Source organism: Gossypium hirsutum, chromosome A08 (genome assembly GCF_007990345.1).
Source record: "Gossypium hirsutum isolate 1008001.06 chromosome A08, Gossypium_hirsutum_v2.1, whole genome shotgun sequence".
NCBI classification, from domain to species: Eukaryota; Viridiplantae; Streptophyta; class Magnoliopsida; order Malvales; family Malvaceae; genus Gossypium; species Gossypium hirsutum.
This window is the reverse complement of record NC_053431.1, coordinates 124,468,704-124,486,458: the sequence shown is the minus strand read 5'-3', so window position 1 is coordinate 124,486,458 and position 17,755 is coordinate 124,468,704. Positions and strand designations below refer to the sequence as shown.

Here is a 17,755-nt window from a genome sequence, read left to right as displayed (position 1 = left end):
TTTAAAAAATTACTAAAATGATGTGTTAATGACATAGAAAAAGATGCTGAAATAGCATTAAATAATTGGTAAAGGAGATAGGATGATGTGATGTTTGTGTTTCATATAATCTTTTTCACTCAGACAAATCAACTATATAATGAATATTTGACACAAGTATTCTATTAAAAAAAACATAAGAAATTAATTAAAACAAAAATAATTAAAATATCAAATTAAACATTAAAATTAAATTTGAGCATTTAATTAGGATAAAATTTTGAAATATAAAATTGAAAAGGGCTAAAGTCAAGATTAAAATTAAACTCAAGTATCAATTTGAATTAAAAATAATTTAAGTACCGAACTGAAAATTAAGGGTGAAATAGTATATTAACCCCTTTTTAAGAATATGAAGAACGAGGGTGCAATACAATGGATTGTGGTTGGGTCCAGCTGAGAGCTGAAAAGTTTTTCTTTATTTTAATATTTTATTTCCATTCAAGCAGGTTCTAGCTTATTTGACAATCCCCTTCACGTTGCTCACATGCTAATCAATAGTAGAAGTGTCCAAGTTTATCCCGTGGCCCGGTTAAAAAAAAAAAAAGTTTCTTCACTCGTTTTTGGGTGTTTAAATATGATAAAAATGGTCGTCGAAGGTTATAAATATTATTATCAATATAAAAGGATATGAATTTAAGTACTTTAAAATATATTAGTAGGATATAATTAAATTTCTAATAAGATTGTAAAAAAATTATTAAAAATATTTTATAATTTAAAATTGAACAACATTAAAACTATATTTTTATTTAAATTTTATAATTAATTTTAAATTTTTAAAATCTTTTTATTATTTAAATTTAATTCAAACCGACATGTGAAAATCTACAAAGGTAATTGAATTCAAATTATATTAACATCACTAAGTATCCAAGCTTTGTAACTGCACTTTCGTATATTTATTATAACATGAAGTAATAACTAAATGGTATGTAGCAAATAGAATTTATCCCCATGATTCTTAAGTCATATATCACGTGATTTTTCACATATTATCAGTACAATCGAGTGACAACGTATAATTTCATAAATTGGCAAAGAACTCACTTTTGAAGATGAATTTTTCGACATTGATGAAAATCGGGTCATTACATACTTATAAGATAATTATTAGTTGTATTGGTGCACTTATTAGAAATGTCGATGTTATGGTTTGTTGTTTGAAATTTTCAACGTGACGTAATTTAATGGTGTGTTTGGTTTATATTGTGTAATATTTCACATTGTAATTCCCCATTCGGGATTAAAATTGCCTTATTTTGATCCAAAACATTTCCACATTTTCATAATCTCGTATTCTCAAATAACGTTAAGATGATGGAATATAGGCTGCAATCTAAGTACCACCCATCCTTTAGGTTATCTTATTATTATATTATAAGCGAAATCTAAAAACTTGAATCAATTTGTCATTTGTTTTTATTGTTTTAATCAACGAATGAGTTTGAGTTTAAAAGATTAACCACCAAATGACTTTGATAAGACAACATACCTGATTGATATGCAAATATGGAGTGGGAAAAAGTTGACGCGGACACACAATCGTTGATGTATCTATCAATGACTCGTTAGTTTGTATCAATTCGTGATCCGAGAAAATCATCCTCCATCACATGGACATGATTGTTTGTTCATCCTATTCTACATGTAGTATGTTGCCAATGTGGGTTTATGTATCTCTAGTAACATGATAAACACTAATGGATACGCAACTATTTTGGAAAACCTTGAACCAACTTAAGCTATTGTATAATCTGATTAGTTCGATGCCACTTAACGATAGGAAAACATATAAGTGCAATGAATGCTTTCCGTAGACAATTGTGCTCGTATCATTCTAAAAATACTATGACATTAATCACTTTATTCCGGTACGACATCCACACAAATTATGAGCAATTATGCTAAATACAATTATATTAATTTTATAAAAATATATATTAATAAAAAAAGGAGTGTATTGATAACTCACCGATTCAAAAGCATGTTGATCGATTTGTTATCGAAGTATATTTATATATATGCAATCGAGATATATTTGCATATATATAATAATATTAAAAATTATTCAAAAAATATAGATAAACTTAAAAAAAAATATTAAAATATACCAATACGGGTACATATCAATATAAAAAAACACTCTTAACATATCTATTTGTATGGTATTTAAATTTTATAAATTTATGATTTTCCTAAATATTATAAATTTCTGTATTATCTTTAAAATTGAATTAGTAATTATTATAAACATGTTTATCTCTTTTTACATGTTAATATAAAATAAATAAAAACTCAAGATTTAAATACTGATACAATAAATTTTAAACATTTTTTAGATTTAATTATACCATTTAATAAAAAATCATTTAATTTTTAATAAAATTTTAATAGACATTTAATTCTATCATTTTAATAAAATAATCATTTAATTTTTATATAAACTTTTAAAATGAAAAAGGTTAAATATTTCATAGGTCATTGTACTATTTACAATTTTAAAATTTAGTCCCTATATTTTATTTCTAAAAATTCAGTCTTATACTTTTTTAAATTTTAAAATTCAGGTCTAATTATTAACATTATTATTATATTTGTGAGTATGACATTTTGAAAGAGTAAAAAATACTAAAAATGATGTTGTAATAAACTTAAATTTAATAGTGATAAATTTAAACTTTAATTTTAAAACATGAAAAATAGAGGGACTAACTTCCTAGAAATAAAAGTATAAGGACTAAATTCCATGTTTATGAAGAGTTTAGAGGCTTGGGACATATTTTACCCTGAAAAAAACCCTTCGAAAACGTTTTCGAACTCTCTTCAACGCTCTTCGCTCTTCATTTTCGCTCCTTTCTGCTTCAACTTTAAGCCGTCTCTTTAAAAATAAAAATAAAAATAAAATCTCTAAGATTATATATAAATTAATTCGATCTCTGAAAATTAAAATTTCAATTTTCATTCTTCGAAAGCCAAAATCCCTCCATTCCCCTTATCTTTTTTTTTATAGAAGGAAATCCATTTTTTTTTCGTTTTCAGTCCCTTCTTCTTTATCACCTATTAGGGTTTGGTGCGTACAGTCTCTAGGGTTTTTCTGGAGTAACATTTATAGTGGTAGAGATTTTAGTGTTGGGGGTTATTTATTTATTGTTTGAGCAAAGTGCGATAGGAGTTCTTTTTTTCTTTTAAATATGGCGGCTGAGAAGCTTAAGGATTTGAGTCAGCCGATTGATGTTCCCTTACTGGACGCCACCGTCGCGGCCTTTTATGGCACCGGATCTAAAGAAGAGGTTGGGTCTTTTCTTTTTTAAAAGTTCTTTCTATATTTAGTTTTTTCTGTTGTCATTACTTCACTCTTTTGAGTGGGAATGAGCGGGGAAACGTGTTTTAGTTGAAAGTTGTTTTCTGTTTGGTTCCCGAGAAAGTAAGGAAGAGTGTGGGAGATTTTGGGTTTATAAGGTTTAATTTAACTTGGCATTTACTAAAAAGTGGAGAAGCTGGGGGACATGGGATTTTTTGTTTGTTTGTTTGAATTTCTAGGGTTTAACGGGGAGTAATGCTGTTTTTTTTTTACTTTTATATTATGGCTTTAAATTTCTTTCTGGTCTGCTGGATAATGTGGGCTAAATGCAGTGGTGCTGCATGATTACAGGAGTAAAAATTGTCACTCAATTAGTTCATTGATGAATATGCACTTTAAATTCGTAGACAACTTATATAATTTTATCAGTACTAAACAACAAGAGAAAGTTTGGCCAAAAAAGAAGAGAAAGTTGAATTTCATTTATTTCATTTTATTCTCTCGTAATATAATTTGTGTTCTTTTGTCAATCTAATAAGCTGAGTTGATTAGGTGTATGCAATTTTTTTTTTCTCAATTCTTAGAGTTCTGCTTCGGTTTCTCTTTAGTTAAACATGTTCTGTTTGGTTGTACACACTGGAGAATTGTAGAAAGAGCTGACTGTCTATGACTTTAGTACTGTAGGTTGCCGCCCTTGATAAATTCTAGGAATAAGCAAGTTCTGTAAAGTGTCAATTTTATAGTTTTGATAAACATTCTTCTAAAAACTGGCAAATCGTCGCTTAAAATTTTGTTCTGGAGTTTAATTTTCTGTCGTGTGTTTATTATGTTTTTGACAACCTTTTTGAAGTTAAACTCAGTAGTTAAATGCACGTTTCGGTTAAAGTTGTTAACGAGGTACCCTTGTTTGTAGGAGCAAAAGACCTTTAAATATTTAATGTTTCCTTAGTGATTAACAATCTGAAGTCTATTCTCTACCCTCTTTAAAAAATAAAAAATAAAACATAAAAACTCCTGAGCCTAGCCTAAAAGAAAACCAGAAGTCTAACATCTCATTTACATGTCAGTAATACTCCGTCTCCACCTTGTTTTGGTCAAGCATTATCATTTTTTTTTGTTGCAACATTGTTAAAAGTGCTTGAATGATCAGATAGTCACTACAACTATCATATTTCCGGAATTTAACGAGTCTCCTTTCTATTTTTCATATATGACATGCTTGCAACATTGTTAAAAGTGCTTGAATGATCAGATAGTCACTACAACTATCATATTTCCGGAATTTTACGAGCCTGCTTTCTATTTTTCATATATGACATGCTTCATTGGCCTATAGTTATGTTTTGGCTTGGTCTTACCAATATTGCTTTTTGACAATTTTTTCCTTGTACACAACATCACAGAGAGCACAAGCAGATCAAATCTTACGACATCTGCAAAACAATCCAGATATGTGGCTTCAAGTTGTGCACATTTTGCAGCAGACAAAGAGCCTGAACACCAAGTTCTTTGCCTTGCAGGTCAGTCAAAATGACTGTTTTCTCTTTGATCTATAATAACAAGTACATCAATCTGGCCCAAGGGAGCTCTAGTTGACTTTCGTTTGTTGTCTGGTGGTGCTTGTACCTATAGTTTGCCCTTGCTCTTGTAGTTAGCTAGTTGATTGATAGTTTGCAAGAACTTTTTCTAACAAATGACTAGAGTATTGCAAATTAGTGATGATTTTGGGGAGCTTTTCTTGTGCTTTGCCTATAGGTTCTTGAAGGTGTTATCAAGTATAGGTGGAACGCGTTGCCTGCTGAGCAGCGAGATGGAATGAAAAATTACATTTCTGAAGTCATTGTCCAGGTGAAATATATATTAATTGTTGTTTTCTCTTTAGGACTGAGGAATCTGAAAAATTTGTACATTTCATCCTCTTTGCATTTAATTCTTGCATGTCCTTTTTCCTGTGCTAGTTGTCAAGCGATGAGGCCTCCTTTCGAGCAGAAAGGCTGTATGTCAACAAGCTTAATATCATATTGGTCCAGGTATAACTTTCTGCCTTGTTAAAAATGTATTTCTTAATAGTTTACAGGATTGCTTTATAGTTCATTGAGTTTGAAACAACTTAGGAGGCTGCAATTGGGGCTTAATCTGTCTGCCCTTTTTATTTTTTATTGTTATTATTTATCTATGGTAGGGGCGTAAATGAACCTGGCTCAAATGAACAAAGCTTTGTTTGTGTATGTTTGTTTATTTTTGAAGTTGTTCATGTTCAGTTGAACTTGGTTCATTTGCTATTTGGTATGTTTAGGCTTGGTTCATTTAATGTTTGTGAACATGTTCATTTATATGTTTGTGAACATTAAGCGAACATGTTCACAAACAGTAAGCCAAAAGAAAAAAAAGAAAAAACTAAATTTAAATATAAAAATAGTGTTAAAATATTGTTAAGTATTTTTCATAGGAAAATATCATCTTTAAGTAAACGAGCTTGTTCGTGAACATAAATGAACCGAACACACCTCTGTTCAAACTGTTACATTTATTAATTGAGCATAAGTTATTTGTTCATGCTCGTTTATTTAGTTTAATAAACAAACATATACGACCATTACATGAACGGTTCACAGGTAGTTTGTCGAACACACTGTTCATTTACAGCCCTAATCAATGATGATGTTTACTAGTTATAAAACCAAAAATATTATTTCGATATCTTTCATGGTTACCCAACTGGTGAGTTTCTATGAATTTCATGTTTGAAGGTGTCACTCATATTACTTCCATAGTCTAAGATGAGAGGGTATTAAATATTACAATAATTTCATTTATTTGGTAATTGTTGTCCAAAACATTATATGCTTATTGGATATACAGATCTTAAAGCATGATTGGCCTGCTAGATGGCGAAGCTTCATTCCTGATCTTGTTGCAGCTGCAAAAACTAGTGAAACAATATGCGAAAATTGCATGGCAATACTGAAAGTAAGTTTTGTATTTGAATTCTTTCTTAGTAAAACTAGTTGCAGAATCTGATGGTAACATGAGCTTTTCTGTGGTTAGCTTCTAAGTGAAGAAGTTTTTGATTTCTCAAGAGGTGAAATGACTCAGCAAAAAATCAAAGAGCTTAAACAATCGCTGAACAGGTGAAACTATTTTTCCTATTTTGAGGTATTAGGGTTATTTTCCTGGATGTCAATTTTGAGATTTCCTTTATGTTTTAGTTTCTGTTTGATAAATGTTTTTATTCTGCACTATTCTTGGATCTTCATTGGTAAGTTCTCTGTTTGTATTTTGTTCCTGTTGTGAAAAAAATTATATTCTGGTTGAATAGTGTCATATGTAAAATCAATATTTTCTGAAAGAGAATTCTGATTAAATTTCAAGCACATCTTTCTTCCCTTGGATATGCGCCACTTGAGTATCACATTAACAACTATGATTTGTTGACGTGGCATGTTTGGGCATATGAGCTCATGGCTTGGACCGTAAAAAATTGGCAACATGATCTGAAATTAGTTCAAACTGTAAGTGAAAAACTGGTCTGAAAGGAACAGTGCCAAAGTGATTCCCTGCCCGCTAATTCCCAAATAGCAAGTTTGTCCTCTCCCTCTAAGCTATGTAATGTCCAGATTTTTTTAATCTACATGTAAAAAACTATTAAATGAACTGTAATCTGATGAATATAATTTTTGCCAGTATTAAAAAGAAAAAAAGAAGTGGGTTGAATGTCTCTCCTTTGCATTCTATTATTAATTCGCGTATTCACCTTGCTGCTCTGCATTAAGCAATGTTTATTCTTTCAAGCATGGTTTATGTTTTTGTGCAGTCCATCTCGCTAAATATTGTATTGGTTCTCTGCAGCGAGTTTCAACTCATTCATGAGCTATGCTTGTATGTACTATCAGCTTCTCAGAGAACCGAGCTTATACGGGCTATGCTATCCACGTTGCATGCATTTCTTTCATGGATTCCTCTGGGCTATATTTTTGAGTCAACATTGGTAAATAATTCTTGATCTTTCAAATGGATTAGCTATCAAATATGTCATGCATGAAGCTTTTTTGGTGAAGTTCTTGTATATTGTTGTTATCATTTGTTTCACATCTCATGCTGTATTTATATGTCTTACAGCTGGAAACGCTCCTAAAATTATTCCCTGTGCCATCATATCGAAATCTCACCCTCCAATGTCTAACAGAGGTTTTTTTTTTAAAAAAAAAAGAAGATATTCTTAAATGAGTCAAGTTATATTGTTTTCACTCTAAGATAGAGCTTTATTTTATATTTGTGGTTGATTGCAGGTTGCGGCCTTAAGTTTTGGGGACTATTATAATGTGCAGTATGTTAAGATGTACAACATATTCATGGTCCAGCTACAGGTGTGTTGGCATGTGCTTTATAAGTTCAATTGAGATTTGCACTTCGAGCTTAGGTTTCCAGATTTTGTACATTTTTCTTTTTGGCTTACAATTTTTTATTTTATTGGGTTGACATGTAGATTTGATGTTGCTTTTCTTCATTGTGTTTTTTTTTTCCCTTTTGTTTCCATTTGTTCTCTGGTTAATGTGTGGGTATGTTTTTGATCTGTTTTAGAGTATTCTCCCACCAACCACAAACATCCCTGAGGCTTATGCACAGGGAAGCAGTGAAGAACAGGTATATTTTCTGTCAGACAGTTCTTGTCTGTTTACATTTTAATATACTTCAAATTTGTCTAATAAACTCATTTTTTTATGTTACCTCCAGGCATTCATTCAGAACTTGGCACTGTTCTTCACTTCATTCTACAAGGTAAATTGCCTATAAAATCAATGAAGCTCCTCTTTATCACTAGGTGAAAGATGACTGATGAGAGAGATTAGTTTAGCACCCACCAAGTCCCAAGTCTAAGTTGGTTGATGATCTCCTATATGTATTTTTATGCAGAGAATGATCAAATTCAAATATACGATCTTTGTGATCTTCTTTTCTTGTTTTGGTTTTGATGATATGAGTTACTAAAATTGTTTTTTGTTTTCAGTTTCACATTCGGGTGCTAGAGACTGCACAAGACAATATTTCTATGCTGTTAATGGGTCTGGAGTACCTTATTAACATATCTTATGTGGATGATACAGAGGTCTTTAAGGTACCATGGCAATTCAATGCTAGTTTTTGTAAATTATTTGTCATATCTGCTTGTTCCCCTTTTAACCTTTTTGAACTTGGTTTCTAAAGTATTATGTTGCTTGTCGTCTGGTCAAATAGGTTTGCCTGGACTATTGGAACTCCTTGGTCTTGGAGCTATTTGATGCACATCATAACATGGATAATCCTGCAGTAACTGCAAACATGATGGGACTGCAGGTATTGAGATTATTTATGATACTTTTAAGCATTTATTATGAAGTATATGGAATGCAGAAAGACTGCTTTGAATCTTCATTATAGCTCAAGTGTTATCAAGAACATCGTATAACTTTTCTCTTTGCCATTTTTATCAATATCTTCATTATTCTCTGGGTTTACTGAGGTATGCCTACTGGATACAAATGGCATAGGGGCACACCTTTATTCCCTGAAATCCAACTATTGATATATATTAGGAAGTTTGAAAGAAAATCATGTTGAACTGTATGTTTAGATGGATGACTTGTTAGATAAGATCCCCCTCTCTCTCCCCTTTCCCCCCCTCTAAAGTACTCTACTTCCTATATTGATCAATATGGAAATTGGTATTAATTCTGGATAGCATGGAGTTAGTTTTTGATTATTGTTGTAAATAGATGTTGTTGGCTGTATTTTCAGTGAATATTGAACTACTACAATATTGCCAGCTCTAGATTACTGTAGAAGGGTCACTCATTTCTTGTTAATGGTTGAGTTGGACAGGTGCCGTTGCTTTCTGGTATGGTTGATGGCCTCGGTGCCCAGCTTCTGCAACGCCGCCAACTTTATGCTGGTACGATGTCAAAGTTGAGAATGCTCATGATCTGTCGTATGGCTAAGCCTGAGGAGGTTCTGATAGTCGAAGATGAAAATGGAAATATTGTTCGAGAGACAATGAAAGATAATGATGTTCTTGTTCAGTATAAGGTGATGAATATAGATGAATAACTTCCATGAAATTTAATTCCCATTTTGGTTTCTTCTTAAGAAAGTTCTATTGGTTTTCTTCTTGATATTATTTGTATGCTTCACTTTGTATGATGTCTACTAGATGTGTTTAGCTTGTCTAAGGATGCTGTAAATAAAAATTTCTTTTATTTTCAAAACATTACACAGCACTATGCAGTGCAAACACTTCAAAGCTTTATTGTACCAACAGCTGATGTTTTAGAAGTTTATGTTTTGTTATTATGATATATATACACGTATTAAGAATCAGTTGTTTTTTCCTGGTTTCCGTTGTTCATGAAGTTTTATGTTGCAGATTATGAGGGAGACTTTGATCTATTTGTCTCACCTAGATCATGAGGATACTGAAAAGCAGGTATAGTACTAAGAGACATTTATATTTTTCTGCTCTCTTAAAGTTAAATGATGTCTTGTACTGCTTTCTGATCTAATTTTCCCGAGTCTGGGCGTGTATTGTGTTTGCTGATAAAAATGAAAAAGTTATCTTTCCTTCATCATTTGTAAACAACATAGACCTGTCAAGAGCTAGGTGGTGGGCCAAGCCTTTGATACGGTATTCGTGTGGGCCCTGCCCGAGTTGATAATTAATAATAAACTAATATTTTATTTAAGTTTAATTATATAAATATATAAAAAATTGATATATACTATTTTTAAAATGGTGAAATGGGTTAGTGGATCAGCTTGGTTCAGTCCTGGACAAGGAAAGTTAAAATTTTTTGGGCTGCAGCCCCATCCATCCAAGCACCATGGGTGCATCAGAGGAAAAAAATATATCTCTCTAATTCTGAGAACCTAGGGAGAATGTAGGCGTCCACTATAGTTCAGTCTTGGATCTTTGTTTTTGTTTTGTTTTCTTCTTCTCTCCCTCCGTTTCCCCTCTGGGGTCTTATGTAGTAACTATTTTCTATTCTTTTTTTTTTCTAAACTGTCAGTTTTTTAAATTATATGATTAAATTTGGATTTGTTTCATTATCTATGTGATCCAGATGCTAAAGAAATTGAGCAAGCAATTGAGTGGTGAGGATTGGACTTGGAACAATTTGAACACATTATGCTGGGCAATAGGATCTATTTCTGGTTCCATGATGGAAGATCAGGTATCATTTAGACCAAGAAATGTTGATCGTTATACATGATGTGATTAGTCACTTATGCTTCTACTTGCATGACTTGCTTGCCCCTCCTACTTATATGCATTATGCTGATGTATGTTAAAATGTTTGGTGCTCATGGCAGGAAAACAGGTTTTTGGTAATGGTCATTCGTGATTTGCTGAATTTGTGTGAAATCACTAAAGGGAAAGACAATAAAGCTGTTATTGCTAGTAACATTATGTAAGATATATAATTTCAAGCGTATTTGTAGACTGTTTTGTTGATTTTCATGACTACAATTTCCATTTTAAGCATGCTACATTTCTTTACAATCTGTGCGTTTATTTGGATGGCATGACTATTTTTGGTCACCTTTGTTGTGTCATGGGCTTATTTGTGATTCTGAGATCCCAAATGAATCTTATTTACCAAGTTGCTTATATTAATTTAATGTTTGCCTTGGTTTTATTGTAGGTATGTCGTTGGACAGTATCCAAGGTTTTTAAGGGCTCACTGGAAATTTCTGAAAACTGTTGTAAATAAGCTGTTTGAGTTCATGCATGAAACACATCCAGGAGTTCAGGTAAACTAACTGTAACAACAGGAAATAAATCTTATCTTCTGAAATGTTTGAATTGATGGTGAATTTTGTATGGTTAACATTGCTGATGTGCTCGTCATTGTAATATATATTTGTTATTGGGTATGACAAGCAAAGTATAATTGAATGTATACCAATAAGTACAAATTTGCCTTTTATATAATTGTGTTAACAATCATATAATTATGTTATGATTTTGCTACTGTTGATGATAATACGAGATTGTAGCTATTGTTTGTACTATAATGTCCTAATATAACATGCCGCGCTCTTCAGGATATGGCCTGTGACACATTCTTGAAAATTGTTCAGAAATGCAAGCGAAAATTTGTGATTGTTCAGGTATCATCTACTTTGGCATTTAAACTCTACGGTTATTATTTCGTACATATTGCTTGTATGTTTTTGCACACCTGTGTTGAAGCCTGTTATATTGATGAATTCTATATTGTTAATTTCAGGTTGGAGAAAATGAACCATTTGTATCTGAACTTCTATCTGCTCTTGCAACAACAGTTGCTGATCTAGAGCCTCATCAGATCCATACCTTTTATGAATCTGTATGCCTCTTTTAAATGCCACTACTGTTCAGATCCTTGCATGTCCATTCCGTCGCTGGATGAGCTAATTTTTCCTTTTTCTATTTTAATTTAAATTTCAGGTTGGGCATATGATTCAAGCTGAATCTGATCCCCATAAGAGAGATGAATATTTGCAGAGACTGATGGCGCTCCCCAACCAGGTTTGTCATCGATAGAGGAATGGTTACCTTTCTTTTTTTGCTCGTATATGTCCATTTGCCTGTGTCATTGCAGGCAAATGTGCTGAGGTTGTGCTGGTAGTCTGTTTCTTAAGGTATAGCTTGTTATGCAGAAATGGGGTGAAATTATTGGGCAGGCACGTCAGAGTGTTGATGTCCTTAAAGATCAGGATGTGATAAGAACTGTACTAAACATACTGCAGGTATTCATATTTTATATGAAGTGTCTTCATTTCTGTTGATTTTCTTATGGAGCATAATTTGCCTTGTTAATTTTTCATATTATTGGTAGGAACCTGCCTTTTGCTGAAATATAAACCTATGCTTTTTTGTCTGGTTCTATTGCATTGTACAGATTAAAAAATAGAAATCTATAAGGTAGTTCATTGTTGAAAGTTTTTCATGTAAATGGATGGAGGGCAGGATTGTTAATTGTTGTGATAAGTTAATGGTTTATTTCCATGTATCTGTTGACTGAAGTCTTTGTTGGTGGATTTAGGAAGGTTCTTTCCTTGCAGACTTGTTATTTCTGATGTATACATGCTGTGGTTATAATTCAGTGCTTATTGGGATTTAGTGAGACTTAGACTGAGTCTTCACCTTGCAGACAAATACTAGTGTGGCCAGTTCTCTTGGAACATATTTCTTATCCCAGATTTCTTTAATATTCCTGGACATGCTCAATGTATACAGGTAAATCTGATTTAATTGTTCAAAATGCGAGTTTGAATGTGGAAATGCACTATTTCTCTTTTCTTGCTAATATGGGTAATTTCTGGTGCTGTAATGAATTGGACAGAATGTACAGTGAGCTTATATCAACTAGTATTGCAGAAGGTGGACCCTTTGCTTCAAAAACATCCTATGTCAAACTCCTACGGTGAGACCAAATTTTACAGGCATGCTTTTCTTTGTTTGTTTTGTCCAAAAATTTCTCGTGTATTTATTGTGCTTTATGAGGCAGATCTGTCAAGAGAGAGACTCTTAAGCTCATTGAGACATTTTTGGACAAGGCAGAAGACCAACCACAAATTGGGAAACAATTTGTGCCCCCAATGATGGATCCAGTTCTTGGTGACTATGCTAGGAATTTGCCCGATGCTAGAGAATCTGAAGTTTTGTCACTTTTTGCAACAATAATCAACAAGTATGGTAGCTGTTTTATACGATCTTCCATTTTTAATAATTTAGTATTTAACATTAATCAACAACTTGTCAAGTTCATGAAGCACTTATTAGTCCTTCAGATAAGTTCTTATTATGGAATCACGTATGCTTGATTTTCATATTTCTTCTAAGGCCCTACTGAAAGTTATATTAGAAGCCCTTGTTGTCTTTGCACATTAATCTTGCTAAGGTTGGTGCTGCTGAAAGAACTATCCTTTTCTTAGTCCCTTGTTAGTGAAAATAGTTTTATTTTCTTATTTTTGGATTTAAATTGTTTAAGGCTAAGTACAACATTCTATTTGTGCCCAAAACATAGCAACGTTTACCTTCTGTATATCATACTCGTTATTGCTGAAGTAATGCCATTTCTCTTTAGTATTGTTTATTTTTGTTGTCAGTTTTAGTATATCTTGCATTTCTTATCTTTTTGGTCCTGTTGTTTATGCATGAAGGTACAAAGCTGCAATGATAGATGATGTTCCCCGTATATTTGAAGCTGTTTTCCAGTGCACGTTGGAGGTGAGTCTTTTATTTATATATTTATTCCACGCATGAGGATGATGAGCTTAGGATGTTGTCTGAAGGCAAAATTTCTTGAATGGGAATTATAAATGTATTAAGTTGTGCAATTATCAGAACAAGCACGTCAAGATTGAGTATGAATTCCTGTAGACACATCATTAAATAAAATGCAGGTTCCACAAAAGTTGTATTCTGTTATTTTATTTTTAATGGTATAATATTTCTAGATCGTTTTCTCATTTCCTTAAGATTTGATAAAATCTGGAATCTTACCATGTGAAATAGAGGATATTTCACCTGTCATAAATGCATTATTTGATAATATCCTTGCTGAAAGTCTGATGTTGCTGTCAGTTAAAGCTGAAATGTTATAGTTTGTTGCTATATTACTAGGACTTGGGGTGAGTGTTGGATACCTTTATGTTTGTGAAATGGTTATTGTTAATTTTTTTCTATAATTGCTACGTATATGAGGACTCTACTCCCATATCTGTCTGAATAGCATGGGTGCAACCATTTCGAGACAATGAAGAGTTGTACTAACATGGGTTTATTCTTAAGCTGCTTTGCTTATAATTTCTTTTGTTGCCATGTCCTGCAGATGATAACCAAAAATTTCGAAGATTACCCAGAGCATCGCCTAAAATTCTTTTCATTGCTTCGTGCCATTGCTACTCATTGTTTCCATGCACTTATTCAGTTGTCAAGTCAGGTTGTTGATAGAGTTTTTTCACTGATCTATTATTGCTGGCCTGTAATTAAAAATGATATGTTGCTTTAAATTTCTTTTTCAGTCTAAGCATTTTTTTCCTTTTTTTCCCCAGCTATTAATGGATAATCTAATTCCGATTTGGTTTTGTTGGATGTTTGAAAGAGTTTTATGTCGATTGTTGTTTATTATTAATTCTTTTTTTCATGCATCTTCATCAGCAACTAAAACTTGTTATGGATTCAATTGTTTGGGCATTCCGACATACGGAGAGAAATATTGCCGAAACTGGTTTAAATCTTCTACTGGAGATGCTGAAAAACTTTCAGGTCTGACAATGTTATGGTTTTGCATATTTTATATCCGTGTTGATTTATTAACCGGATGCTGAGTTCTCGGTTTTGGTAACTTGGCAGGCTTCTGAATTTTGTAACCAGTTCTACCGAACCTACTTTCTGACTATTGAGCAAGAAATTTTTGCCGTCTTGACAGACACATTTCACAAACCTGGCTTTAAGTTGCACGTCTTGATTCTACAGCAGCTGTTCTGCCTGGTAAGTGCTTTGCCTTGTTTGCTTCGATTTTGGATCTGGTTAATCTTAGTTAATGAAATATATTTTCAGGTTGAGAGCAGTTTGTTGACTGAGCCCTTGTGGGATGCTGCTACAGTTCCATATCAGTATCCAAATAACGGAATGTTTGTTCGTGAATACACGATAAAACTTCTTAGTACATCATTTCCCAACATGACAGCAGCTGAGGTATAATAAAAGGTTCACATCCAATCAATTTATTGTGTTATCTACAGTGATGATATAATCTGATCTATTCGAATCTCAGGTCACTCAATTGGTGAATGGACTATTTGAGTCAAGAAATGATCTGTCAACATTTAAGAATCACATACGGGACTTTCTTGTGCAATCAAAAGAATTTTCAGCTCAGGTAAAAACTAAATGCTCCATAAGGGGGAAAAGCAAACCTTCTTAGCTTACGAGTTTGTAGAGAGATTGATGATATTCAAGGTGGAGTTTTATGTGGTTTGCTTCCATGAAAGATCTGATCTTTTAGCTGTATTTTCTGCAGGACAATAAAGATCTCTACGCAGAAGAAGCTGCTTTACAGAGGGAAAGAGAACGACAACGGATGCTTTCAATCCCAGGGCTGATTGCCCCAAATGAAATACAAGACGAGATGTTGGACTCGTAGATGTAGCCAATTTTTGCCTTGGAAGCCAATTTCTTGAATTTTGACATGGGAGTTTAAGGTTGTGCATCCCTGAATGTAAACAGATGCACCATTTTTTGCCCATTGTTACTAAGCTGCAGTTGCCATTGCTTCACAAGTCGGGCTGCTGGAGATGCTCCCTGTATGTCAACCAGAAATGTGTAGAATATATTTAGGTAGGGATATATAAATATTTCTAAATACAATCCGAGTCATTATAAAGTCTCATCACACAGCTTGATATTTGTACCATTTAGATGACTCATTTCGAGGTATTCTTAGATTCATACCTAGGTTAAAAGGCCAAAACTAACCTTGGAAAGTTGTGCAGACGTTTTTCTGTTTGATTTGAGTTAAAAGCAGAAAGCCATTGTTATGTGGTTTCAGTTTCAGTGTTTGGCATACGGGGCTGTCTTTTTTTCTTTTCAGCTTTATAGTTTCCAAAGTGAAGAAAATGTACTTTTTAACTTGGTTATATAGTGCGCTTTATTTATCTATTACTTGGTTCCAGTTATTCCTCATAGGGTTTTCGGTTGTGACATGAATGGCAAATTCCATGGATTGGTTTGGCTGAGTGGAGTACGAGTCTGGATAACTATTCCGGCTGTATTCCTCAAGATGGGTCTAAATGAGACAGAATTGTAGGAAACACATATATTATTTCTTTTCAATCATTTAATGTCATATTAATAATTTTATCTTGAATTTTAAGATTTTATTTGTATTTATTTTTTTAAAGATAATATTTATGTGACATTAAACTATTAGAAAAGGGATACAAATGATGTATTATTATCATAGACAATCCCTTACCCTTCAAATAGTCTTATTTTTCTTGAAAATGCACAAACAATAGAAATTAAATTAATGCAGAAAAGTCGAGTTCGGGTGATTTAAGGTTTGGGCAAATGGGAAAGAATATGTACAAAAATGAGGCAGTGGCCAATTTAGATCTATGAAAGGCAAACCAAAAAATGTTTATGCACGCTTCCACATCATCATAATATTAATATGGCTTAATGCATAAAGTATATTGTGTTTCCTATTTTGTTTGTTATAATTTATTAAAATTTCTCTTCATTTTTAGTTTGATGTTTTTGTTTTTAGTGCTTTTTGGACATTAAAAAAAACTCGTCTTGAATATCTAATCAATCATAAATTATTATACGATGTCACAATAATGTCTAAAACAGAACTTTTAGAAATAAAAAAACATATAGGAGTTGCATTTTTTTAAAAATTACTAAAATAATTAAAAATAAAAATTGTAGCAGTTTTTTTTTTCTTCTGAAGTAGAAAAAACTATAAAAAAAACTATGCATTGTCATTTTCATTGATGGAGTGTCTTCACTTCTTTGTCATGTTTGTTTATCATCAACCCTTTCATACTTTCAGGCACTATTGAATCGTCACTGTCAGCTTTTCATCAACATGGTCGCTGTTATGGCCACCATAAGCATCTTCATCATCAACTTGTTCACTGTGTACGTCGCCGTCGTCAACCAATGTACACTGTAGTGTGCCATTCTTCGATGCCTTCATAGATTTTGGAAGGCTCCATTGCAAAGAATTACTAGAAAAAAAAGAAAGAGCTGTCAAAAGAATGTGAAATTTATCTTAAATTTGAAAGCCCAAGATTTGTATATTTATAATTCTAATTTTCCAATCTCCTACAATTTCTAATAGTTTCTTAAAATTTTTATTAACTTTTTAAAAAGTTTTTAATATTTTTTATTTTAAAGATTTTTATTTTTATTTTTTGAATGAGGTCATACGTTGTGATGTCATCTTACTATATGTGACAATTTATGATAGGATAAATATTTTAACCTAATTTTTAACATTTAAAGGACTAAATTGAAAATTTTTGACAATATCAACGACTGAAGGAACTATAAAGTGGGTTACAAATGGGAATGGTTGACAATTGAGAAAAGTGAGAAAAGAAAATATATAAAAAATCAGTTTCTATGTCATTTTTCTCAAATTTCCACTATAAAATATTTTCTTTACTCATTTTTCAAAAAGATTATCATTTTTTTATTTTTCCATCTTTCTACTTTTATCCACTAATTAAGGCTTTATTTAGTAAAGTAAGAAAAAATTGGAGAGAAGGAAAAATGATGAGATTTGAGAAAAGTAGAAAAAAAATATGGGCATAATACATAATTTACATAATTTAGTGTTCGAGTTTGATATTTTTAAATGTTATATTTAGGACTAG

At 32.2% G+C, this 17,755-nt stretch overlaps 1 protein-coding gene across 2 annotated transcripts; it reads left to right on the top strand.

The window, feature by feature from the left end:
• Positions 1-2,825: 2,825 nt before the first annotated feature.
• Positions 2,826-15,923, top strand: LOC121204741 (protein EXPORTIN 1A). Of its 2 annotated transcripts, XM_041075186.1 has the most exons (32): positions 2,826-3,332; positions 4,747-4,863; positions 5,099-5,191; positions 5,302-5,373; positions 6,206-6,313; positions 6,392-6,474; positions 7,193-7,331; positions 7,463-7,531; positions 7,633-7,710; positions 7,925-7,987; positions 8,078-8,122; positions 8,352-8,459; positions 8,579-8,677; positions 9,203-9,406; positions 9,744-9,803; positions 10,438-10,548; positions 10,688-10,785; positions 11,020-11,128; positions 11,423-11,488; positions 11,608-11,706; positions 11,808-11,888; positions 12,020-12,109; positions 12,514-12,599; positions 12,706-12,786; positions 12,871-13,053; positions 13,526-13,592; positions 14,197-14,307; positions 14,526-14,633; positions 14,721-14,858; positions 14,928-15,065; positions 15,145-15,249; positions 15,391-15,923. In XM_041075186.1, exons 1-32 carry the CDS (start codon positions 3,234-3,236, stop codon positions 15,511-15,513), a joined length of 3,231 nt encoding a protein of 1,076 aa, XP_040931120.1. In that variant the 5' UTR covers positions 2,826-3,233; the 3' UTR covers positions 15,514-15,923. The 2 variants fall into 2 exon arrangements, with proteins under 2 accessions (XP_040931120.1, XP_040931121.1); XM_041075187.1 differs by lacking the exon at positions 14,197-14,307 and having other exon boundaries at positions 2,883-3,332.
• The last annotated feature ends 1,832 nt before the right edge of the window (positions 15,924-17,755 follow it).

What these genes read in the sequence shown, in the direction of transcription:
- LOC121204741 (XM_041075186.1), top strand. Translation starts at nt 3,234, where the DNA reads ATGGCGGCTGAGAAGCTTAAGGATTTGAGTCAGCCGATTGATGTTCCC. An exon ending in TCCATACCTTTTATGAATCT is followed by an intron (nt 11,707 to 11,807) that starts GTATGCCTCTTT and finishes TTTAAATTTCAG; the next exon opens with GTTGGGCATATGATTCAAGC. An exon ending in TTTGCAACAATAATCAACAA is followed by an intron (nt 13,054 to 13,525) that starts GTATGGTAGCTG and finishes TTATGCATGAAG; the next exon opens with GTACAAAGCTGCAATGATAG.